The following is a 26,955-nucleotide window of genomic DNA, read 5'->3' as shown; positions in this document are numbered from 1 at the left end:
GCAGCTTGCAGAAGTGAAATGGATGGTTCTTGGCCTAATCGGCTCATCTTGCTTTGCTGAAAATACACCTAGTGGCTGATAACAGTAGAGCATTGATAACAGTTTTGAAGTAGTTCCTTGCTGACAGTAATGTGTGCTTCTGAAGTGGACTGTTTTAGGAGAAATAGTTTCAAAACAAATGTTGCCTGTAATTTTGTACCTCTGTTGCAATATTTCTACTTTACGCAGATTACTTTAACTCTGGAGTACTTCTCTTTAATATTAAACCATGCATTTGAAGCAAAATAAAAACAGTACTGGATCTGTTTAAATCTGTTGGCTGAATTAACTGATATGTTGTTTCTGTTGAGGCATCTACTTGGCATATTATAGACTGAAATTCAGATTGTATTTTTCATAGAGGCTTCAGATTAAAATGCTTTGGCGTTACAAAAATTACACATTTTCCCGTTGTCATATTTTGGATCTCCATTTTCTCAATGAATGAAAAGAATTTGTCATAATATTCGGATGCAGAGGATAACTGACGATGTATAATCTTGATTAGCAATTGGCTGGTTGGTAGACCACAGCATGCAGTGGTGCACGAGGAATTTGGGTGGCAGCTGTTTTACTGGCACAGGGATTGGCATTGGAGCAGCTATTGTTTACCTTTTCAGATGATATGGAGGATAGGATTATGTAGTGTCTGAATTTTAAGGCAACAGTGTGTGAAAATCCAAAAAGCTCAAAAAAAAATAGGACTGTTGGTAGGAAAGTGGTAGATGCAGTTTGATATGTTTAACCACTGAGTAGACAGGTCATTTAAAAATTTTATTTTGACCTTGATTAAACTAAATCAGGAGTACTGTACAGATTTAGGTCTCACTCTGGTGCTGGAAGGAATGCAATGGAAGGCTGTTCACGATTCCAGAATTAAAGCTTTAGAGCTATGAGGAAAGATTAGCAGCCCTGGGACTTCTCTGTCTTGTGCGAAGACAAGGGTGATTTAACAGATGTATTTAGGAGAGACAGTGGTGTACTGGTAATCCAGAGGCCCAGGCTAATGCCCTGTGGCCAAGTCAGCTGGTGGAATTTAACAGCAATTAATTAATAAATCTGGAATTGAAAGCTAGTCTCAGTAATGGTGACTATGAAACTGTTATTGATTGTTGTAAAAACCCTGGTTCACTGATGCAAAATCTCCCAAGCTTACCTGGTCTGGCCTACATGTGACTTCAGACCCATAGCAGTGTGGTTGACTCTTAATTGCCCTCTGAAATGGCCTACCAAGCCATTCAATTTGGTAATCAAGGATGAGCAACAAGTCCTGGCCTTGCCCACAGAAGGTTTGTGGAATTTAGATCCAGACAGCTCTTTTGTAGCATAGCAACTTCGAACATAAAGGGGTTGTTGTTTCAAAGTAAGGGATATTTTTAAAAATTGGGCAGTTCAAGCAAAACTTCAGTAAAAGAGCAGTGACATATGAAATGGATACTGGTAAGGGGAGTGAAACAAAATGATGTTTTAAGGATTAATATGGGAACTAGATAAGTTCATGTCAGCTAATATGACCCAAGGTTATTAAACATGAAAATGCAGCAAGGAAGTCTTTTGGGAGTTGAATGGGCAGAGTAGATAGAACATCAGTAGACTCTTAGCAGAAGTTCATGATACTAGTGGCTCCATTATGACATTATCCATGGAAAATTAGAAAAAGGAAATATCTTTGTGATGCCATAGGAATGGGATCAGCAAATCTTGGAGCTTAAAAGCAAATTATGGATTGTCAGCTGATCCGTCATGTTGCACGTAGGAAGTCAGGACTAAGTGTAGTCTTGTTGGGGAGTTAAAGGTGGGGGCATAACTGGAACAGGGCATGGAGATGTAACTGATCTCTGTTTTAAAGTTATATGTCATGTCCTTATCTTATTTCAATTCGAAGTCCCTGTATTCATACTTACGATGGCAACTGTTTTTGTAAACTTGTCATACTGTAATTGTGTAATAGATACTGCAACTCCTTGACTCATGGGAAGGTATAATAATGACAAGCTTATGTAGGCAGTTTCCATTAACAATGTTGACATATGAATTTGCAATGTAAAAAGCTGACAAGTGTGGCAACGTAAAACTTTTAATATATATAGTTTACTGAAGTCCTTGGAAAATTAGTTTATGATTGTGTTTTCCCTGCAATAATATTTCCTGACCATTTGGATTGACAGCACCTGGGAAAAATGCTGGGTGCAAGCATTTGTTATGCTTTCATAATTCCCTCTTCACCTATGTTTGCATAGTCATATTTCACCTACGAGGGCATTCCGACGTCTGTGTCGTGGAGCTTCAATAGATTAATACCTTGCGCATAAGACACTGGAATAGATGGGAGAAGCTTAATGTAGAATAATTATTATAACGCTCTCCATATTTATAATTTACATGGTGAAAATTTACTTTAGAAAAGATGGAGGAACGTCTAGAAGGGAGGATTGAATGAGAGGCCAAGGAAGTGGTAGGACAGAATTGTCATTGACTGATAATAAAGTAGATGAAGAGATATCACATGACTCTGCAACTTAAGCTGGTGTTACATCTGTTGGGATATTTGCACTTTCCCTGTATGAACCATGGCAGCAGTTATACCCAACAACACTTTTTGGTTGCAATCAGCATCCTTACTCTACCTATGCAGCAAGCTGCTTTTTTAAAATGCAAAGCAAATAATTGTTATGCCTTGTTATATAAGCATTTTAGATGTAGGCACTCAAATTAAAAGTACTAGGTTTCCTATTGCATGTATTGCATTTGTGATGAGTGATAAAAATTTCCCCTTTGCCCATGACATCTGCCCTTGTCTCAGGTGCAAATGTTGAGTTAGCTGTTTTATTGGTAGTGTAATTGTGATAATCTTTGAGTTGGTTATTGTAGCTGCCCATGTGGATGCATGATTATTCAACTATATCTGTTCAACCCATGCCTGTCCTGTTTTCCCCCCGCAGTTTCCATTTTATTGTACACCTCAAACCTCTCCTGACAGTGGTATTCCCAAAACGTTGTTACTGTATTAGCACATGACGCAAGTTCTATTCTTTGTCACATGCAATCTCTGCAGCATAACATATCTCTGTTTAAAGAGAAAAACTGAACCAGTTTGCAAACAGAATGCACGGTTGGGTCTAATACAGAAGTAAAATGTTGTGGATGCTCAATCTGAAATAACAGCAAAAAGTGCTGGAAGTATTCAGGTCTGGTTGCATCCGTGGAAGGAGAAATAGCGTTAATGTTTCAGTTTGGTGATTTAAAAAGTCATCTACCTGAAATGTTAACTCCCTGTTTCTCTCTGCACAGATGCTGCCTGACCTATTGAGTATTTCTAGCAGTTCCAGCATTTTGTGTTTTGATTACATGTTTGGGTCCGGTAAGATAGACTTTGTCTAAGTTTGTCTAAAATTGTATTCTTGAGACCCCGACCTGTATCTTTTTAATGACCACCATCAATCCAAAAAAGAGATTGCCTTGAAATACATCCAGTGAAATATTTTTTCTTTCTTTCTTAATCCTCATAAAAAGTTTGAAAAACTTTTCATGAAAGCTAGGCAGTTCTTAACATATCTTGAAGAAAAAATGGTAAGTGGGTGATCTTGATCTGTTTTCCCCAGATTAAGAGGATAGAGTTGAAAGTACAAGAGGAGAATGTGGGGTACACATTAAATTTCTTGCTTGCAGGAATTAATATTGACCTGTAACCCTCAGGAAAGGAATTAAGTGTGTAGAATTATTTTATAGTGTAGCAGTCATCAAATATGGTGCTGCATTCAACTTAAGTGAGTGTTTTTTAATTTTGCTGGTGTTTTACAAATTGTGATGAGCATACTCTACACATTGTTATTTTGATTTTAGTAGAGATAGCGTGTAAAATTTTCATGTACACTTGAACTGTGTAGATGACTTTCTAAATGTGGTCCAGAGAAAACATGTGAACCGTGACAGTTGTTTGATGTGTTGGTGGTTTTAGACCTGGTACTGGTGGGAGTAATTTTCACATAAGTATCACACATTAGAATAATGTGAAACCATATTGGCTGAGCTACGATAAATTGCTACACTTGAGGCTGTTTTTGGAGTATTTATGCAGACACCTGGTGCTCTCTTTAGGGCTCAATCTGGATCTGCTTGTGTTGGAGGTGGGAAGCTTCACTTGTTCACATTCTCATATTTCAAAGAACAATACTTTCATACTCAGGTTTAAGACAAAGCATAAGGTAATAGAAGTTACAGCTTGGAGGAGGATTTTTGGCCTATCGCCTATATGTTAGCATTTCAATTGGAGCTTTCTACCTTAATACAATTTTCACGTAACCTCTCCAGAGCCTTTCATATTCCTTGTTTTCAAATAATTACGATTTCTTTTTAGATGATATAGTTTCTACCTCAATAACCACTTGTGTATAGCATTCCACGTAAGAGCCCTTTATGTGAAAGCATTTCTTCGAAATTCCTCCTTTCGTTTTTCTACTGATAATTCTGAGTCCATTGCGCTGATCACAAATTTGCCAACAGGCAGAAACAATCTCCTGCTGTTTTCACGCTCAAAACCTTGAGTAATTTTGAAAACCTGTTACATCCTTCTTAACCTTCTTGGGCCTGATGAAATGATTCTAAATTTTTCAAACCTTTATAGCCAGAATTTGTCATGTCATGTGAAGTGTTTCATACCCTTTCCAGCACTTCAATATCCTTTCTATAATTGAACTGTTAAACTATTGTAGACATTCAACAGCACCTCTCTGTTTTTGCTTTAAGTCTCCATATGTTAAACCCAGAATCCCATTTTCTTTTTTTTTCAATCTACACTTTAAAGGTCAGTGTGTGTAAACCCTTAAATTTCTCTTGTCCTCTATTTTGTGACAAAATCTTACTTACTTGATTTCACTGCTCATTTTTCCAAAATGTCATTTACATTTTTCTGTATTGAACTGCATTTGCCAACTCTTCTAACATGCCTTATAACTCCTGTAGGCTCTTTGTAGTTTGCCATGTCCTGTGAATCAATATCATCAGCAAACTGGTATATTTCCTCATGTCTTTAAGAGACCCAAGGATAGATCCTTAGGGAACACTATCATCACATTCTACAAAGCTGAAATATATCCGTTTGGTCCTATGCTTGCATTAGTTCCAACTCTCACTAGGTTTTCTGAGGTTGGTTACTTGTTGCTGGTTGGAACTATGTAGTTTGGGTATTTTGATTCTGGCATAACAAATTTGTAGTTTATAAAGGATGTAACTTCTTTCAGAACCTAAATGGCAATTTTTTTTAACCTCTATTGAATCTTTTAACAAAACCCAACTCTGGGTTTCCCCACACAAATTTGGCTGGTAAGATCATTTCCCTTTACAACACACATTCTGTACATGATGGGTTAAAACAAGATTTGTGCCCTATACAAAAACAGAATTACCTGGAAAAACTCAGCAGGTCTGGCAGTTTGTGCCCTATGTTTGTCATGAAAACCTTCACATTAGGCTTCACTTGTTCACAGGAAATAGATGATGCTTTCAAGGTCACATATATTGCCCATCCCTTGCTGCTTTGAGGTGGGCCACCTTGAACTGTTGCAGTCCTTGTGGTGAAGATTCCTCAATAATGGTGTTAGAATAGGAATTCCAGGGTTTTGATCCAGTAGTAGTGAATGATACATGCCCAAGTAAGCAGGATGGCTTCTATTATTGAGAAAGTTAATTTATTTAATGCTTGATAATTGCTGGACATGCCTGTGATTACAAAGCTAAGCACAGATTCAGGAGGTATTTGACCCATTCAGCTCAGACTTTCATAGAAACCTATATAGTCCCATCTGTATAATCATTGTGTTATTGGACTTTTGCCCCTTGCTTTTGTTTCTGTGGGGAAGATGAAAATTTACCAGCAACATAAAGGTAAATCTTCTAAATTCCTAGCTTCTAGTGGTGGATTGTTTAAATTGTGTGAGTGGTTCAGTGCTGTAGGTCATTGCGATTGTGCAATTGTGCAAACCTTAAGATCCTGGCTTGATATAATAGTGTCCTGTGAGGTAGTAAATTTTTCTAAATAGAGTTGCTCTACCGTTTTGTTTAAATAAAAGTAAAACTTTATGCCTTATTCTTTAAAAGATAAAAGGCAGAGGAGTTGATTGGCTCTTTGGATTTAACATTTTTCCTGTGCACCATAGTAAATTTTTAACCAATTAAAACATGCTGTGATACATTTCACATGGAAAAGGGAGGAGAGAGAGAGAAACTAGAAACAAAATGAAAGTTTACATCACACACCTAACATAAATTAAATCCAAATGAATGATAGCATAGGTAATTGTCCCTTATAAACATTACATCCTTGCACTAACTATCCATCTTGAAGAACATGCACTGCATAAAGGGCTTTATGCTGAAATTTCATCTAAGGTGACTTATGTTGTCACTTCTGGCATTGAAACTTCAGAGTTGAGCCAGAGCTTAACTCTGGAGGAGAGCGGTGAGAGACTCCCCAAGAGCAGTATTATACTGCTTTAATTTATTGATATATAATTTTAGTTTATAAATGCTCAGTAACTCACCTGGACCTCCTGGATGTTTTGTAATGCTGAAACAAATATCTAAAAAAAAGGGCAGCCCTGCGGCAGTCTTAATGCTTGTAAAATTTACCAGCCAAGAATGGAGCTCTATGTGTGTAAGCATGCATCTGCAAAACTGTTTCCTGGACCCAAGAGTCTGATTTGCAGCCTGGTGGCATAAACAAGTTGCTGCTGGCTGCAAGTCAATACTGTAGTTAGCATCATCATCTCCTATCAGCTGTCGTTCTGTTGTTTCACACGAGGAAACAAAGATTTAAAATGTTTACTCATTCGCTGCTAATTGTTAATCTTGTCATATTTGTGGAGTTTTTTTTTGCAGTTTCTTCATTTCTATGTTGCTATTTCTTAGTGTTGATGCTCAATTTTTAGATCAAGTTGCTTATTGAGATGTGAGTCAGTTTAGTATCACTGCTTTGACTAAAGCCTGGTTCTGTTCTTCAAATTTGTTTCAGTTGCTTAATATGTGCTTTCTGGGTTTAAGTATTGTATATCCTCCTTTTGGCATCACATATGTACATGCCCTGTTTCAAAATTTGAGCCTGCAAGAGGGCTTGTTGTGAAAGTTACAAATTAATCATGAGGTGTTGGAGGAGTGGGCAGTGGGAATAACAAAATGATACGATCAGCCAAACATTCAAGCATTACACTGAACTCTTGGAGTCCAGGTTGAACCACAGTCGTTCCAGTCAGGTTTTTAAAAAATTCAAATTGAGGAAATAGTTGCCAGTCTGAGGGCTGTATTTAACTTTTTTTAAAAAAAGTACAGCTCTCCGGTAATATTTTTCACAACAGCATTAATAGCCGCCTGTTGAGTCAAGATCTCATTGTTCTGGATATCCGTGTACATTGCTGTCCTTTAGTAAGAAGGTTTTGTCTTTTCCTTGAGCCAGACGAGTGCTAGTCAGCACACTTTACAATACTGTGCACTGACTGGCTCTTTGGCAGACTACTTCCACTGATTCAGACCTGTGATGAAAGCTAGCAGTCTTAGGATGTGTTCGCAAAGAATTTGAGGTTGCGTGTCTTGTGGTGAATGTGTATATGCACAAAACGTTCTACAATTGAAGGATGCTGTTTATGAAGCTCATTGGAAGAAAATCTTTCAGTAGTAAGTAGTGTCGTTTGATGCTGCGGTCATATACGTGTGTTTCCGTCAGGATAACCTGGCTGCCATACTGTTGCAGCAGTCTACAGATCATTGTGACAAGATGGGTGCCTTCAATCCAGGTCATACTGCTTTTAACAGACTTAGTTAAGAATTATAGAAAAATTCACGTTTTCCCACAGAACTTAAGGCCGAGGCTTAGTATGGATGAATAAATAAAGATGACGCTGGGAGAAAGATTGCAGTTGGCCTTACTCTTATTTATATAGAATTATTCTGTGAGCAATGTTTCACTGATCTGAAATTTAAAAAGCCACTCTTGTTGAGGTGAAAATTAATTGGATGCTAAATTGATTACTGCTACCCAAACAGAAGGGAGGACGGCGCCTCCAAAATCTATTTTTAAAAATTTTTCTTTCATAAGATGTGGCAAGGTCATCCTTTGAGAAGGTGGGCAGTGAGCAGCTTTCTTGAACCACAGCTGTCTAAGTGATGAAGGTATTTCCATAGTGGAATTTGGTTGGAAGTTCCAGACTTTTGACCCATGACGATGAAGGAATGGCGATGTATTTCCAGGTCAGGATATCGTGCTACTTTGAGGGGAGCTTGCAGATGATGGTATTCCCATTCACCTGCTGCCCTTGTCCTTCAAGGTGATAGAGGTCATAGGTTTGGGAGATGTTGTCAGAGAAGCCTAGGCTAGTTGTTAGAGTGCATCCTGTAAATGGTACACACTGCTGCTACGGTGTACTGTTGGTGGAGGGAGTGAGAGTTGAAAGGTGGTGAATAAGGTGGCAAACAAAGTGGGCTGCTTTGTCCTGGATGGTGTTGAGCTCCTTATGTGTTGGTAGAACTGCACTCATTCAGGCAAATGGAGAATATTCCATTACACTGGACTTATTACTTGCAGATGGTTGGAAGGTTTGGGGGAACCAGGAGGTGAGTTACTCATTGCAAACTATCCAACCTCTGACCTGCTCTTGTAGGCCATAGTGGCTATTTATGTGGCTGGCCCAGTTAAATTTCTGGTTGTTTATGATCCCCAGGATGCCGATGGTGGGGGATTCAGTGATAGTATTGGTGCTGAACATCAAGTGGAAGTGCTTTTAAAAACTCTCTTGTTGGAGGTAGTCATTGCTTGGCACTTGTGTGGCACAATTGTTATCAGCCCAAGCCTGAATGGTCTTGCATGCAGACACAGACTACTTCATTATCTGAGGAGTCACGAATGGTACTGAACACTGTGCAATCAGCAGCGAACATCCCCACTTCTGACCTTATGCTAGATTGATAAACAACTGAATGCGATGGGCCCCCAACTATCACAACTATTTTCCTTTCTGGTGTGACTACAGCCATTAGAGAGCTTCCCTCCCACTTTCCGTTGACTTTAATTTTACTCGGGCTCCTTAATAGCATGGTTAAATGCTACCCTGATGTCGAGGGCAATCGCTCTCATCTCTCCTCTGGCATTCAGTCCCTTTATCTATTTTTGGACCAATTTATGAGCTGTTATGAGGTCAGGCATTGCATGAGCCTGGCAAAACCCAAACTGAGCATTGTTGAGCGGGTTAATGGTAAGTGTTATTAAAAAGCACTCTTGGCAATGCCTTGCTTTACTGATTGAGAGGAAATTGATGGGATGGTAATTGGCCAGATTGGATTTTTTGTGAACAGGACAAATCACAGAATAATTACAACACAGAAGGAGGCCATTCAGCCCACTGTGTCTGTGCCGGCTTTCCAAATGAGCAATTCACCTTGTGCCTTGCCAGTGTTGTACCTGTACTGTAACAGCTTGACTAGAGACATGGCTAGTTATGCAGCAGAAGTCTTCTGTTCTACAGCTGGGATGTTTCAGCTGTTGCTCTATCCATTGTGTTCAGGCCTTTCTTGTCACCACGTGGAGTGAATTGAATTGGCTGAAGACTGGTTTCTCAGATGGTAGATCAACAAATTAGCAGTTTTGGCAGAAGATGGCTGCAACTACTTCAGCCTTGCCTATTGTACTCGCAAGCTGGGCTCCACCATCATTAAGGGTGTGGATGTTCATGCAGCCTAATTCGTTTGTTGTTTAATTGTCTACTGCCATTCACGAATGGATATAGAGCTTTGATCTGTTGGTTGAGGAATCACTTAGTTCTGTCTATTGTATACTGCTTCTGTTTAGCATGTATACAACCTTGTGTTATAGCTGCAAGCTGCACCAGGCTGATGCTTCATTTTTACATGAGCCTGATGCTGCTCATGGCATGCTCTTCTAGATGCCTCATTGAATCAGGTTTATCCGCTGGCTTGTTGATGCTGGAATGAGAGATATGCTGTTTACTGATTGTGGTGGAATATGATCTTGCTGATGGCTTACAATGCTCTATGGATGCCCCGCTTTGAACTGTATGATCTATACTTCATCTAACCCATTTTGCATGATCAAGTACCCTTGTCCAAGGCTTGTATGATCTATACTTCATCTATCCCATTTTGCATGATCAGGTACCCTTGTCCAAGGTTTTTCCTTGTAATTTTATTTTATATTGCAGTTAACTTCATTTTCAATTAGCTTATCATTCTCTACACCTAAAAGAATGTTTCTCGAGTTGGGACTAAAAGGAAGCAGAGCCATGGTTTTGGTCTTTGTAGTTTGCAAATTATATGAAAAAAGGGAAAGACTTGAAGTTATGCAGTGCCTTTCATGACCTCAGGATATCTCAGATGTTCTGCAGCCAATTGCACACCACAAGTTTCCACAAAGACTGATGAAATAAATATTGGATCTTCTGGTTTAGGTATTGTTTGAGGGCTAAATGTTAGCCAGGATACTGGAAGAACTTCCCTGCTGTTTGAATAATGCCATGGGCCCTTAATGTCCACCTGGAGAATAGTAAGTGAACAGGTGAAGTTGGGATGAGGGAGAAAGTAACAAAATCTAAATCAGGGTTATTGTGCATGTATGTGAATGTATGCAGTATAGTCAATAAGGTTGGGGACAGGCGCAGATTGCCATTTGGAAATTTGATGTGACGATAACAGAGACCTGGCTTAAGGAAGGGCAGAACTGGTTAGGTATTCAGTTAGATATTCCTGGGTACAATGTGTTCAGGAAAGATAGGAAAGGAAGGACAGGAGGTGGGGTGGCAGTATTGGTTAAGGAGAGCATTGCAGTGCTGGAGAAAGAGGATGTCCCAGAGGGTTCAAGGACAGAATCAATTGGGTTAGAGCCAGGGAGCATAAAGAGTGCAACTGCATTGCTCGGTGTAGTCTATAGACTGCCAACTAGCGAGAAGGATGTAGAAGAACAATTCTGCAGGGAATTTACGCAGAGATGCAAGCATTATAGAGTAGTTTTCATGGGTGACTATAATTACCTGAAAATAGACTGGGACAGTGGTCGTGTAAAGGGTGGAGAGGGGCAAAAGCTCCTGGATTGTGTTCAGGAAAATTTTCTATAGCAGTATGTGCCCAATCCACCAAGAGAAAACACACTGTTGGACCTGGTTCTTGGAAATGAGGTGGGCCAAGTAGATAATGTGTCAGTGGGGGAGCATTTAGGAGACAATGATCATTGTATTGTACGTTTTAGGATGGTGATAGAAAAGGACGATAGGCAATCCAGGTTAAGAGTAATTAACTGGATGAGAGCCTACTTCGATGGGGCAAGAACTGAGCTGGGCCAGATAGACTGGAACAAAAGATTGGCAGGAAAACTGTAGCTGAACAATGGGCTACCTTCAAAAAAGAATTGGTTCCAGTACAGTCAAGATATATTCCATTGAAAGGGAAAGGTAGGGCAAACAAATCCAGAGCTACCTGGATGAAAAAGGAGATGGAAATTAAGATTAAAAAAGAAAAAGTGCACTTAGGTGTCAGGTAGAAAATACAATTGAGAACCAAGAGGAATACAGAAGGTTCAGAGAGGAGGTGAAAAAAATTATTAGAGAAGCGAAAAGGGATTATGAGAAAAGACTGGCAGCCAGCATAAAGGGTAATCCCAAAGGCATGTCAGTAGTAAAAGGGTGGTAAAAGGAGGAGTAAAGCAGATTAGGGACCTAAAAGGGAATTTACACATGGACAAAGCAGGTTGTGGATGAGGTATTAAATGAATACTTTGCATCCGTCTTTACCAAGGAGATAAATGCTACCCAGGCCATGGTGACAGATGAGAAAACTCAGTCACTGGAAGGGTTCAGAGTTGATATGGAGGAAGTGTTGAATAGACTGTTGGTGCATAAAGCTGACAAAGCACCGGGACCGGGTAAGATGCATCCAAGGATTGAACATGTAAATAGAAGTGAGTAGAAACTGCAGGGGCACTGGCCATAACTTTTGGGAGGGGTGGGGGTGGGATGGGGTGCTAGAGGACTGGAGAATTGCAAACATTATGCCCTTGTTCAAAAAAGGTTGCAAGGATAAGCCCAGCAATTACAGACCAGTCGGTTTAATTTAAGAGGTGGGCAGGATTCTAGAAACAGTTATTCAGTTTAGAATTGTAGTCACATGGAAAATATGGGTTAATAAGGAAGAGTCAGCATGGATTTTTAAAGGGGAAATTGTGTTTAACTAACTTGCTAGAGTTTTTTGAAGAGGCTACAGAAAAGGTCGATGAGGGTAATGCTGTTGATGTGTACATGGACTTTCAAAAGGCATTTGATACAGTGCCACACAACAGACCTGTGGGAAAAGTTATTGCTCATGGAATAAAATGGACAGAAGCAATGTGGATATAAAATTGGCTGAAAAATAGGAAGCAGAGTGTAATGGTCAATGGTTATTTTTCAGGCTGGAGGAAGGTTTGTTGTGAGTTCCCCAGGGGTCAGCATTGGGACCCTTGCTTTTCCTGATATATATTAATGATCTAGATCTTGGTGTGCAGGGGACAATTTCAAAGTTTGCAGATGATACGAAGCTTGGGAGCGTGTAAACTGCGAGGAGGGCAGTGTAGAACTTCAAAAGGACATAGACAAGTTGGTGGAGTGGGAAGATAGGTGGCAGATGAAGTTCAATGCGGAGAAGTGTGAAGTGCTACATTTTGGTAGGAAGAACATGGGTAGACAATATAAAATCAGGGGTGAAATTTTGAAGTGGCTGTAGGAGCAGAAAGACCTAGGTCTGTATGTGCATAGGTCATTGAAGGTGGCAGGACAGGTGGAGAGAGCAGTTAATAAACCATATAGTATCCTGATTGTATCTATTCAAATAATGTGCAGGAGTATGGGGAAAAGGCAGGGCAATGGCACTAGGTCATAATGCTCATTTTGAGAGCCGGTGCAGACATGATGGGCTGAATGGCCTCCTTCTGTGCTGTTAAAATTCTGTGATAGAGCACCTTGCTTTAATATCTTTCCCAAAAATATCACCTCTGACATACCAGATAATGTATCAGCCTATATAATGGATTCAGGTGTCTGGAATGGGTCTTGAACCCAGGCTTTCTGATTCAGAGATGAGTGCTGCCACTGAGCCAAGGCTAATTTTTTTTTTTTTGGCGGTGAGTTTGACTCAGTGGCAGCACTGTCACATCTGTGTTCAGTGGCTAGAGGTTCAAACCTCATTACAGACTGGAACATGATGCTGTATTGCTGGTGTGCTGCATTATTGGAAGCATCATTACAAGCAAGGCACTGTCCTTGGCTAGATGTAGAAGACCCTACGATACTATTCAAAGAGGAGCAGCTAATTCTCATAGCTTTCTATGCAACATACCAACATTGCCAGAACAGGTTATTTGATCATTACCTCTGCAGAGGTAATGCTTTCGCCCCACTAGCCTGTTTGTCTGTAAACAATGTATCTCAAAAACGAATGGATGGATTTCAATAAAACTTGGTACACAGGGAATGGTCTAAGGAAAAACTGGTTAGTTTTTGGTGAAAATGCAGATCCAGATACTGGAATTTTTTAAAGGACCCATTAACATTGGGTGATAAGGCGAATTGACTTTTTAAAAAAATTTAGATTGTTTTAAAATGTTGTGGTTTTCTCAGCTGCAGTGGTGGAATTGTGAGCAGAGTTTTCAGAACAGGTCATTGGATGTGGATTGCCCTGAAACCTTTTCAGAGAGATGGAAGCTAGAAATAAAAAGGTTTCTTTTTTCAGCGTTGTAATTATAGAACATCAACAAAGCAGAGAAAAGCCTTGAGTCAGGGTTGTATAATTGTGACAATGCTGAGTTAAGACAGCGTGGCGGAGCTATGCGCTCTACTGAGTGCTCTCTTCATGCTCTCTTCAATAGTCAATTCATTTACAGGTATTGTTTGTGGAACCTTCTTATGGATGAGTGAAATGCCATGTTTGCCTGCATAGCAACACTTGCTGCATTGCAGAAGCATTCCATTAGTTGTAATGCACTGTTGGATATCCTGAGTATATCAAAGGCACCATATAAATTAAGGCTGGTTTGTTCTTTGGAGGCCTTTATCCCTTAATGAAAATAGTGCAATTCTCATTTGTGTAGGTGTTTAGCATCTTGCAGAATGAATTGTTAACATCCTGCAGAATAGACATTTACATAGGCTACATTTTTCATTTAGTGCATGAATTAGTTGGAATATTAAGCATGACTGGAGTTGGTTCAAATCCGTACTGATTCATGTGATTTGGAAGTGAAGGATTTAAGTTCTCAGTAAACCATCTTAATTATCAGCCAAATCTTATCTCTTTTGTCCTATTTTCCATTAAAGCCATCTCACACTCTCACCTTGGTCCTTTCCCTGGAATGGCCCTCATTTCTACTCCCTTAAGTCCATGAGACACAGACTTGAAAGAGTATGGTGGACAACTGGTGGGGCCATTTACTGCCAGATCTGGGTGTTTCACATAAAGCGCTTGTCTATTCTTTCATGGCATGTGAGCATCGATGGCAAGGCCAGGATTTGTTGCTGATTCCCTAATTGCTCTTGAGAAGGGAGTGGTGAATTGACTTCATGAAATGTGGCAGTCCATCTGGCGTCAGTATATCTACGGTGCTGTTAGGAAGGGAGTTCCGCGATTTTGACTTGCCAACAGTGAAGAACCAGTGATACGGTTCCAAGGCCGTATGGTTTGTGTCTTGGAGGGGAACTTTCAGGTGGTGGTATTCCATGCATCTGCTACTTTGCCCTTTTAGGTGATAGAGATTTCAGGTTTGAAAGGTGCTACAAAAGGAGCCTTGATGCGTTGCTGCAGTGCATCTTGTATATGAGGGAAAGGACCAAGGTGAGAGTGTGAGATGGCTTTAGTGGAGAATAGGACAAAAGAGATGAGGTTTTGACTGATAATTAAGATGGTTTACTGAGAACTTAAAACCTTCACTTCCACCTCACATGAATCAGTACGGATTTGAACCATACTCCAGTCACATTGATATTCCAACTTATTAACGTACTAAATGAAAAATGTAGCCTGCCTATGCAAATGTCTATTCTGCAGGACGTTAACACTTCATTCTGCAAAATACCACACAAATTTGAATTGCACTATTTTCATTAAGGGATAAAGGCATCCAAAGAACAAACCAGCCTTAATTTATATGGTTCCTTTGATATCTATCTAAATAAATAAAAGGCGGATTACTTACCACAGAATTCCCAGTCTCTGACCTCCTCTTGTAGCAACAATATTATATATGGCTGGTCCAGGATGTTGATAGTGGAGAATCAGTGATAGCAGTGCAATTGAATGTCAAGGGAGATGGTTAGCTTCTCTCTTGTTGGAGTTGGTCATTGTCTGGCACTTGCATGGCGTAGATGTTACTTGCCACTTATCAGCCCAAACCTGGTTGTGCAGAACTTGCTGCATGTGGACATAAACTGCTTTAGTATCTGAGTCGTGGTAAATGGTACTGAACTCAGTACAATCATTGAACATCCTCACTTTTGATCTTACGATAGAGGGAAGATCATTGATGCAGCAATTGAAAATAGTTGGATCTAGGACACTACCTGAGAAATTCCTGTACTGATATACTGGGGCTGAAATGATTGACCTCAAACAACCACACCATCTTCCTTTGTGCTAGGTATGACTCTAACCGGTAGAGTCACCCCTGATTCCCATTGACTTCAATTTTGTTAGCGCTTCATGATGCCACAACCGGTCAAATGCTGGCTTGATATCAAGGGCAGTTGCTCTCACCTCCACTTTTGAGTTCAGCTCTATCAGGCCCTGCCTTCATCTGCAAAACTGCTCAGTATTCCGGGACGATCCTGGAATGCAAATATAACTTTGGCTTCTTTTCTCTACTCCAGACTCTGAAATCCATCCATCCCTGTCTCATCTACCGTTATCTCAACAGGTGTGAGGAGCTCATGGACTCTGATGCCCGGTTGGGTTCCGCCAGGGCCACTCAGCTCCTGACCTCATTATAGCCTTGGTTCAAACATGGACAAAAGAGGTGAACTCCCGAGGTGAGGTGGGAGTGACTGCCCTTGACATCAAGACAGCATTGGATTTTGGCATGAGTTTGGCATCAAGGAGCCCTAGCAAAACTGGAGTCAATGGTAATCGGGGAAAACTCTCCGCTAGTTGGAGTCATACCTGGCACAAAGGAAGATGGTTGTGGGGGTTGGAGGTCAGTCTCTCAGCTCCAGGACATCACTGCAGGAGCTCCTCAGGGTAGTGCCCTTGGCCCAACCATCTTCAGCTGCTTCATCAATGACCTTCCTTCCATCGTAAGGTCAGAAATGGGATGTTTGCTGATGATTACACAATGTTCAGCACCATTCGTGACTCCTCCGCTACGGAAGCAGTCCATGTCCAAATGCAGCAAGACGTGGACAATATCCAGCCTTGGGCTGACAAGTGGCAAGTAACATTCACGCCACATAAGTGTCAGGCAATGAACATCTCCAGCAACAGAGAATCCAACCATTGCCCCTTGATGTTCAATGGCATTACCATCACTATCAACATCCGGGCGGTGGGGGGTGTTACCATTGACCAGAAACTGAACTGGACTAGCCATATAAATACTGTGGCTACAAGAGCAAGTCAGAGACTGGGAATCCTGCGTGGGTAACTCAGCTCCTGACTCCCCAAAGCCTGTCCACCATCCACAAGCACAAGTTAGGAGTGTGATGGAACACTCTCCGCTTGCCTGGACAAGTGCAGCTCTAACACCACAAGCAGCCTGATCCCATCCAGGGCAAAGCAACCAGCTTGATTAGCACCCCTTCCACAAACACTCCCTCCAGAACTGACGAACAGTGGCAACTCTGTGTGCACTACAGGGACTCACTCAAGGTTCCTTCGGCAGTACCTTCCAAATCGACTGCTATCATCTAGAAGGACAAGGGCAGCTGATAGATGGGAACACCACCACCTGGAAGTTCCCCTCTAAGCCACTCACTATCCTGACTTGGAAATAAATCGCTATTCCTTCACTGTCACTGGGTCAAAATCCTGGAACTCCCTCCCTAACAGCACTGTGGGTGTACCTACACCACAAGGACTGCAGTGGTTCAAGAAGGCAGCTCACCACCACCGACTCAAGGGCAATTAGGGGTGGGCAATAAATGCTGGCCAGCGACGTCCACATCCCGTAAATGAATTTTAAAAAACTCTCCTCAAAAATCCAATCCTTGGCCTGCCCTTCCTTGCAAACTGTTGTCCTATCTCCAGCTTGCCTTTCCTCCTCAAAATCCTTGAATCTGAAGTCATCTCCCAAATCTGTGTCCATCTTGCCCGGAGCTCCATGGTTGAATCCCTCCAATCAGTTCTCTGCCCTAGCCACAGTACCAAAATGACTCATCAAAGTCATTAATGGCATCCTATGTGACTGGATGAGCAGAAATTTCCTCCAATTAAATATTGAGAAGACTGAAACCGTTGTTTTCAGTCCCTGGTCCAAGCTCTGTTGCCTAGCTGCCAGCTCCATCCTCTCCCTGGCAAATGTTTGTGACTAAACCAATCTGTTCATGATCTTGGTGTCACATTTGACCCCAAGGTGAGCTTCCATCCCCATATTCTTGCCATTCGCTATGACTGCTTATTTTCACCTCTTTACCATTGCCAGACTTCGCTCCATGTCTGTTCATCGGCTAAAACTCTCATTCATATCTTCATTACCTCTAAACTTGACTATTCCAATGCAACCCTGGCTGGCCTCCCGCATTTGACCAAAACCCTGTCTTACCTCACCCTTTTTTAAAATTCATTTATGGGTGTGGGCATCGCACAGTACTGTTAGGGAGGGAGCTCCAGGATTTTGACCCAGCGACAGTGAAGGCATGTCCTGTTCACCTAATGTCCCTGTGCTCGCTGACCTACATTGCCTCTTGATCAAGTGATGTGTTGATTTTCAAATTGTTCATGTTGCAAAAGTGAACTGTCCTTCCTGCCCTTTCTGTAGCTTTTGACACTGTCAAATACACCATCCCCCTCCCAACACCTCTCCAAGATTTTCCAGCTGAGTGGACTGCACTCCCTGGTTCCATTCTTACCTGTCCATTCATAACTGGAGAATCACCTGAAAAGGCTTCTTTCCCAGTCTCACAGCTTTGACCTGTGGTGTCTCCCAATGATCTATCCTTAGTCCTCTCCTATTTCTCATCTACATGCTGCCTCTTAGCAGCAACATCCGAAAACGCAGGGTTAGTTTCCACAAGCACACTGATGGCACATACCTTGACTGTTCAACTTTCTTTAAATTGCTGTTGCTTGTCGGACATCCAATATTGGATGACAGAAGTTTTTTTCCAACTAAATATTGGAAAGACCAAAACCAATGTCTTCAGTCCTCACTCAAAATGCAGTCCTCACTCAAAATGCTATTTCCTAGTCACCAATACTATCCCTCACCTGGGCAACTGTCTGCGGCTGAAACAGATTGTTCACAATCTTGGTGTTGTATTTGATCCTGAGTTGAGTTTTAACCACAGCTGTGGCATTAACAAGACAGCCTAATTCTACCTCTCCTATAATGCCCCACTGTGCCCTGCTTTGACTCATTTATGTCTTTGTTATCTGTAGACGACAGAACTTTTGGTTTTCTGATATCTCATGTTGCTCAATGTCAGTTTTTGTTTGAGAATGCTGCAGTGAAGCACCTTGGCATGTTTTGCCAAGTTAAAGGTGATAAGTAAATACAAGTTGCCATCTGTACAACTTCTCAGAATGACAATATGTGTCAGTCCGGGGAGCACCCTCTAAATTTATGAACTTACCTGTATAATTATTGCTATTGTGGTATTTTTATTTGCAGCTATTATGTTTTCTGATGCATCTTGGAGACAAACAACATAGGTCTGCAATTAACGTTAGACTAAAGAGTTTTTGCTAGAAAGTGTTGCATTACAGTGTGACAGTAAAGATTGTACTGAATCAGTATGGTAGTTGCCATATGACCCTTGGAGGTCAGGGGAAGGGCAGATGCCGCAGGTTGGGGGAGGGGTGGACTTAATGTACCCCATGAAGGTTAGTGGATACTAAAACTATAATTTTATTGAGCTATTCAGATAAGTTGTTGAAGCTTTTAGCACAGTAGGCCATTGAGCCCTTTGTGCCTTTGCTGATTCTTTGCTAACTTCATAATGAATCACACTGCCTTTCTATTTCCACATTGTAATGTGTCTTCCTTGGTTTTAAGTGTTTATCCGGCTTCCCTCAAGATGTAATAGTTTTCACCTCAGTCACTTCCTGTGGCAAACCATTTTATGTTGCAACATGGAGTGCTGCTTTGGGCTGCACTAGAGTGCTTTGATTGGAGTTTGGTTAAGAGGGAAGGGGCTGATCCTTTCATTTTCTACCTTTTCTCAGCGAGAAGAGCTGTGGCCTTGTAAGTAGGAGCTGATAAGTATTTCTTCTGTCCTTAATATTCTCTGAACTAGAGGAAGTAAAAGTAAAGGGAGTAATTTAAGATAAGACACGACAGGGCACCATAGCCAAATGGAATGCTCCTCCTGTGCAGTGTGGGAAATCAGGGACACCTCCAATGTCCAGGATGACCATTGGTGCAGGAAGTATCTCCAGTTGCAGCTACTCAATTCATGTTTCAGAGCTGGAGCTGCGCTTGGAGTCACTGTGGCGCATCTGCAAGATGTGATCTTCGTGACTAGCACATACAGTGAGGTGGTCACATTACAGGTAAAGAATGTACAGGCAGAAAGGGAATTGGTGACCGCCAGACAGAGTAAAAGCACTAGGCAGGTAGTGCAGGAGGCTCCTGGGCCCATCTTTCTCTCCAACGGATTTTCCGTTTCGGATGCAGCTGTGGGAGATGATTTCTCAGGGGAATGCAGCAAAAGTCAAGTTCGTGGCACCACGAATGGCTCAGCTGCACCGAGGATGGTGGGGGGAGAAAAATGTTGGAGAGCAATAGTGATAGGGGATTCTATCATAAGGGGTACAGATAGACATTTCTGCGGTTACAGGCATGACACCAGGATAGTATGTTGCTTCCCTGGTGCCAGGATCAAGGATGTCACTCAGTGGTTGCAGGACATGCTGAAGGGGGAGGGTGAACAGCTAGAGGTTGTGGTCCATATCGGTACCAAAAAAAAGTAAAAAGAGGGATGAGGCCCTGAAAGCAGAATATAGGGAACTAGGAAATAAATTAAAAAGCAGAACCTCAAAAGTAGTAATCACAGGATTACTCCCAGTGCCATGAGCTAGCGAGATCAAGAATAGGAGAATAGATTAGATGAATGCGTGGATGGAGAGGTGGTGGAGGAGGGGGCGATTTAGATTCCTGAGGCACATGTAACTTCCCAGAAATATTAGGGAAACAAGAGTCCAGTGAGAAGGAGGAATTGAAAGAAATTAGTATTACTAAAAGCACAATAGTGCTGGAGAAACTAATGGGACTGAAAGCTGATAAACCCCAGGGCCTGATAATCTACATCCAGGACACTGAAGGAGGTGGCCATGGAAATAGTGGATACATTAGTTGTCATCTTCCAAAATTCTGTAGATTCTGGAACAGTCCAGGCAGATTGAAGGGTGGCAAATGTAACCCCACTATTTAAAAAGGGAGGGACGTAGAAAACAGCAAATTACAGACCAGTTAGCCGAGCATCAGTAGTAGGAAAAATGCTACAGTCTGTTATAAAGGATGTGCTAACAGGACACTTAGAAAATATCAACGTGATTAAACAAAGTCAGCATAGATTTATGAAAGGGAAATCATGTTTGGCAAACCTATTGGAGTTTTTTGAGGACATAGCTAGCAGATTAGATAAGAAAGAACCAGTGAATGTGGTGTATTTGGATTTTCAGAAAGGTTTTGATAAAATCTCACATAAGAGATTAGTGTGTAAAACTTAAGCACATGGGATTGGGGTAACATATTGGCATGGATTGAGAATTGGTTAGCAGATCTTTTGGAGTGGCAGGCTGTGACAAGTGGGTTACAGCAGGAATCAGTGCTTGGGCCCCAGTTGTTCACAATATATATCAATGATTTGGTTGAGGGAACCAAATGTAATATTTCCAAGTTTGCTGACGACATGAAACTTAGTGGGAATGAGAGCGATGAGGGTGTTAAGAGGCTTCAAGGTGATTTTAGACAGGCTGAGTGAGTGGGCAAATACATGGCAAATGCAGGATAAAGTGAGAGGACTTGAATACAGAAGCAAGCTGTAATGCAGCTTTACAGGGCCTTGGTGAGACCACATCTGGAGTATTGTGTGCAGTTTTGGTCTCTTTTCCTAAGAAAGGATATACTTGCCATAGAAGGAGTGTAGTGAAGGTTCATCAGACTGATTCCTAGGATGGCTGGATTGTCTAGAGGAGAGATTGAGCTGACTAGACCTTTTCACTGGAGTTTAGAAGAATGAATGGGAATCTCATTGAAAAATATAAAATCCTGACAGGGATGAACAGGCTGGGTGCAGGGGTGATATTTCCTCAGGCCGGGGGTGGGTGGGGGGCGTGGGGGTGTCCAGAACAAGGGGCCACAGTCTCAGGATACAGGTTAGACCGTTTAGGACTGAGATGAGGAGAAATGTCTTCACTCAGGGCTTGGGGAACCTATGGAATTCTCTGCCACACAAGACTGTGGAGAACAAGTCACTGAATATATTTAAGAAGGAAATAGATTTCTAGACTCTAAATGCATCAGGGGATATGGGGGGAGTGCGTGAGTACGGCATTGAGATAGAGGATCAGCCATGATCATGTTGAATGGCGGAGCGAAGGGCTGAATTACCTATGCCTCCTATTTTTGCTCTCTCTCTCTCTCCTCTCTCTCTTTCTCTCTCTCTCTCTCAGCTTTGAATGCACAGGCCTCGTTACTGACTCCGTTTCTGTTTGTTTTGCTCTTGGAGTGTGAGTGACTCTAGTGAGACTATATTTATTGTCCATCCCTGGTTGTCCTGAGAAGGTGATGTTATCTGCAAGTGAGCTTGAATCTGTGAAATCCTTGCATGAAAGTGCAGTTGTGTTGGGAGTTCCATGATATTGGAACCTGATAAATGGCCCCATTTAGGTCAAGTAGTTTGTATGGATTTGTAAACTGGTGTAGCAAAAAGTGTTTATATTGTGATGCACAGAACAAATCACACTTGAGTTAACAGTCAGGGCTAAACGTTGACAGCTGTTTATAGCCACGAAGCTATGTATATGATTTCTGAATGTAATTGCAAAAGATATTTTTGTAAGTTAGAAAAGTCCATTTGAATTGGAGATTTTTTTCAAAAAACATCGAAGATTGTCTGATGATACAGACTGTTAGTCTGCTGATCAGTTAGCTGCTTCATCATGGTAAGGAGAAAAGCAAGTTGTGGGGATGGGGGCGGGGGCTAAGGGAGTCAACCGGAAACGCTATCACCCACAGCCTGCTGGCCTGTCAGTGCACCAGTGAAGCAGCTGAGGACTAAGTCTCATAAATACATGAAATATTGAGTTTTAAAAAAATATTTACTCATGAGATGGGGATTTCACTGCCAATGCCAGCATTTATTGACTATCTCTTATTGCCTTAATATTTTGTCACTTCATTTATCTTGAAATTGTGATTATTCCCACATTGTCAGACTGTTTTGTGTATCTTTTTATAAATACCTGCTTACATTATAAACATCAACATTATAAACATTATCTAGCAATGAAAACCAGAAAATTTTGTGTCGTCTTCTGGAACAAGTTTTATTTAAGTTTCACTCTGATTCCTTTATCTTAAAACCGTTATGATAGCCCTCTTTAATTGTAACATTACCACTGTTAATAAATTTGGGCCTTGACTTTCAACTTTTTCATGCTATGTCATGGGATATTTACAAAAACACACCTCCTGTTCCAATATGTAAAAATACTTGGTACCTAGGCACTAGGCTGTAATGGTAAAATGTACTGTGCAAGCTATAGCAGCTGTATAAGGAAACAGAATCTCCCTAATCCATTTTCTTTCCTTATCCCTTCTTTCTGAGGCACCGATTTCTACAGGGACATAGTCCCACTAAAAATGATAAGCCCTCGCCCAAACGGTCATTCTTCATTTGTGAATTCTGCTATTGAGTGTCAGCAGACACTCACTTTGGTCAGTTATGGGTTGCAGGGGGGTAACGCATAGAGTAGGAATAAAGGGAATAATTTTTGATTGTCAGGATGTGGCAAGTGGTGTTTCTTGGTTGTACTGGGATATCAGATTTACATCATATAAATGATTTGGATGAAGGAATAGGCAGTTGTACATTCAAATTTGCAGATGGAACTAATTAGGTCATAATATGTTGTCTACTTGGGAGCAGGAAATCACAAACTGACATAGATGAAGTGGGCCAAACTATGGCAGATGGGATTCAAAATGGGAAGTGTTTGAGGTTATCCATTTGGATACGAGAAAGACAAATATTAATGGTGAGAGGTAAGAATACACAAATCACTAAAGGCTAGTGCACAGGTACAAAAATTAATATTTGATGGAATGTTAGTCTTTATCTCAAGGGGGTTGGAATATAAAAGTGAGGAAATGATGTTTCAGTTGCATGGAACCCTCACAGACCCCATCTGTTGTGCAGCATTCAGTTTTATATACAAATGTCAGTAATGATATGTTGGCCCCGGAGATACAGTACAGATTTCAGGATTGCTACTGAGACTTAAAGGCCAGTTATATAAGCTTAATTTGTAATCTAGCAAGTTTAGAAAGTTGAATGGCAATCTCATTGAGGGCTTAAAAATGACAAAGGAATTCAATTGGTTATGAACACAGATTTCCTCAGATTTTCTTCTTAATCCAGAACAAGGGGCACACTCTTAATATTAGAGCTAGACCACTTAGATTGCACTTTTCCCTGCACAATGAAGCATAAATAAAATTAAATTTTTAAATAAAAACTGTGAATGCTGGGTTGAAATGTTCAAGATTGAGATTGCTAGGTTTTTGATAGACATGGGTATTAGGGGATATGAAACAAAGTTGAGTAAATGGAGCTGAGGTACAGATCAATCATGATACAATTGAATGGCATGACAGGCTCAAGTGCTGAATAGCTGCTTTCTGTTCCTATATTTATCACACTCAAATCCAATCCTGTCTTCAAATATTACCCATTTGCCCTTGCAAGTTTTCCTCATGCGAGTTACTGAATAACAATTAAGTAGATTTTTTGCCCCATCTTGATCGATGCATCCATCTACTAAATAAGCTAATTCGAAAATTGAGCCTGGAACATTCTGTCCCATGGATCGGTAGTGTCTATCCACTGATCTACTGAGGTAGTTCCATTAGGAAGTATTGTTGTGTTAGTATCTGTTACCAGATCACGTGAATGCACAATGGAGATACAGCTCTAGGTTACTTTTACAAACCGTATTGAGGACAGTTTAGATTCTGAACGACTTTGAAGGCCTGTGAACCTTTCCCTGTGCCTAGTTTTCGTATGGGCTGAATTGCTGGCAGTCAGGAACGTTGATGAACTCATGGAGGGGGTTGGGTTAGAGGATGCTCTAAGTTTTGCCAGGATTCAGTTAGAGGGACTTTTGGCTCATCCAGATCTCAGATTGGAGAGCAAGCCATGCTGTAGTCCAAAGTACCCAGCCAGTGCTGAGAAATGTTCCCTTGCAGTATAAGCTAGTTGAATGTCCAAAAACAACCTGTGGGGGCTCAGAATAGTGCATAACTGCCTGTAACCCAAGTTTCTTATTGTGTCAAATAGGCACAGCACAGAAGGGGAATGGTCAGATGTATTGTGATCTTGTGGTGTGCTTTTGTAGGGGAAGAGGGGAGATGTTAAGGAGAGATTTAAGAGAAAGACTTTTGGCCCAGAGAACAAAACCCTTTACTTTTTCATTTGTGAGAAATGCCACAGAGCATAGAATATATAATAAAGTACTTTCTATGATTCACAGTGTTCTGCTACTTTGACTTTCTGTGAGCACCTGCCAGCTGTTTATAAGAAAACAATTAATATGACTTTGACCAATGTAATCTTGGTACTTCAGGTAAATTGAATGTGAGTTGAAAGGACTCAAAAAGAGAATTGGGAGTGTATTTGCAAAGCTATAACTCCCTCCAGAACTTCTGAGAGGAAAGTAAGATTTGAGATATAATTGCATTGGCTGTAGGCTGAATAACTTGCCACCTCTGGTATTTGCCTTTGTGAGCAACATTTGATCTTTGTCTTTCTGTGATGTTGATGTAACATTGACTGCTATGCTCGTTTTAATAATATTGCACGATTGCACATCACTGAGTACAGAAGTTATTCTGGGAATGCTGAGACCTGAGTAGCTCAACTTATTAGGCATGACCACGAGAATAAGTATATCTTCCACCTTTAATTTCTACTAATTTGCATTAAAAAGTTTAGTATTAATTTAATCATAAAAATGCGAGTGACTTCTTTCTAATGCAGTGTTTCAATAAGATGTATTTGGATATCAGGCTAGAATTTTACATATACTTTTTGTATCAGACAAGCTGCTTAAAACTTCAGCACAATTGTACATTGTATTTAAAAATTAAACAAAAAAAACTGATAAAACCTCGGGATTTCTAAGGCATTATCTTCAAATGTGCACTCATCATAAAACCATTCTGGTAACATTCCCCCTGAGAGCTGTATCGTGAACTGGTACTACAAAACTGGCACCACATTAGTCAAAATGCTTCAGCTCTTCAGAGGATCAAGGATGAATGCACCACTGTAAATTTATATTTTTCTGTAAAGGTCACTAATTCAACATTGCAGCTTATTTTGATCATTTGCCAAGGTTAGCTGTAATTGCAGTATTTGTTACTAATGAATTTTCTTTCTCTCCACAGCAAAACTGTACAATCAAAAGTGGACTGCATTTTGGTGAGTTCATTATATGTGAATGAAGCCTTTTTTTCAACTTTTGTTATGTTCTTTTGAACTGATATTTTACTGTAATTGTAAATATTGACCTTTTATACACAACACTCATAGGTTATAAACATGCAGCTATAATAACCTGCGAGAAGGAATTTTGCATGGTGTGGATGCAAGCTATTACTGTGATGAAAAAGTGAGCGAAAATATATACATATAGTATATTTTTGCATCTCTCAATCAATTCAAAGTGCTTCAAACACATTAAATTATTTTGTAGTGCATTGACTCATTTGATGGCAAACACAATATTAATTTTGCAAACAAGGTCCCATAAGCAGCATTGAGATAATTGATCAGTTAATTGTGGTGATTCAGGGAGGATTACTAATCAGGACATTAGGAAGTTGTCTTACTCTTTCGGCAATGTGCTAGGACCTTTTAACAGTATAAACCGGATAGGTAGGACTTCAATTTATTATCTCCAACTATGCAGACACTGAGTGCTGCACTGGATTGTCTGCCTAGATTAGGGTCTGTCTTGAGTAAGATATAGTATTGCATGCACCAGATGCGAAAAAATGCAATGTTGAGTGCCAGTTAAATTCAAACACCTTTACTTTTTTTTTATTATTCATTCATGGGATGTGGGCTTCGCTGGCTGGGCCAGCATTTATTGCCCACCCCGAGTTGCACCTGAGAATGTGGTGGTGAGCTGCCTTCTTGAACCACTGCAGTCCATGTTGTGTCGGTACACCCACAGTGCTGTTAGGAAGGAGGTTCCAGGATTTTGACCCAGCAACAGTAAAGGAACGGTGATATATTTCCAGGTCAGGATAGTGAGTGGCTTGGAGGGGAACTTCCAGGTGGTATTGTTCACATCTGTTTGTTGCCCTTGCCCTTCTAGATGGTAGTGGTCGTGGGTTCGGAAGGTGCTGTCGAAGAAGCCTTGGTGAATCCTGCAGTGCATCTTGTAGATGGTACACACTGCAGCTACTGTGTGTTGTTGGTGGAGGGAGTGAATGTTTGCGAATGTGGTGCCAGTCAA

General features: G+C 40.8%; 1 protein-coding gene across 1 annotated transcript in view; it reads left to right on the top strand.

Annotated features, from left to right (window-relative positions):
- LOC121269810 (DNA-binding protein RFX7-like) overlaps positions 1–26,955 on the top strand; it is a 69,500-nt gene that overhangs the window by 1,883 nt on the left and 40,662 nt on the right. Inside the window, exon 2 of the mRNA XM_041174775.1 lies at positions 25,880–25,913. Within this exon, the coding sequence (XP_041030709.1) occupies positions 25,880–25,913 (34 nt within the window). The remainder of the gene's footprint in view (positions 1–25,879; positions 25,914–26,955) is intronic.

This window comes from Carcharodon carcharias, chromosome 26 (assembly GCF_017639515.1).
Source record: "Carcharodon carcharias isolate sCarCar2 chromosome 26, sCarCar2.pri, whole genome shotgun sequence".
NCBI lineage: Eukaryota > Metazoa > Chordata > Chondrichthyes > Lamniformes > Lamnidae > Carcharodon > Carcharodon carcharias.
Note: the sequence above shows the minus strand (reverse complement) of the source record. Positions and strands in the feature narration are given on the sequence as shown.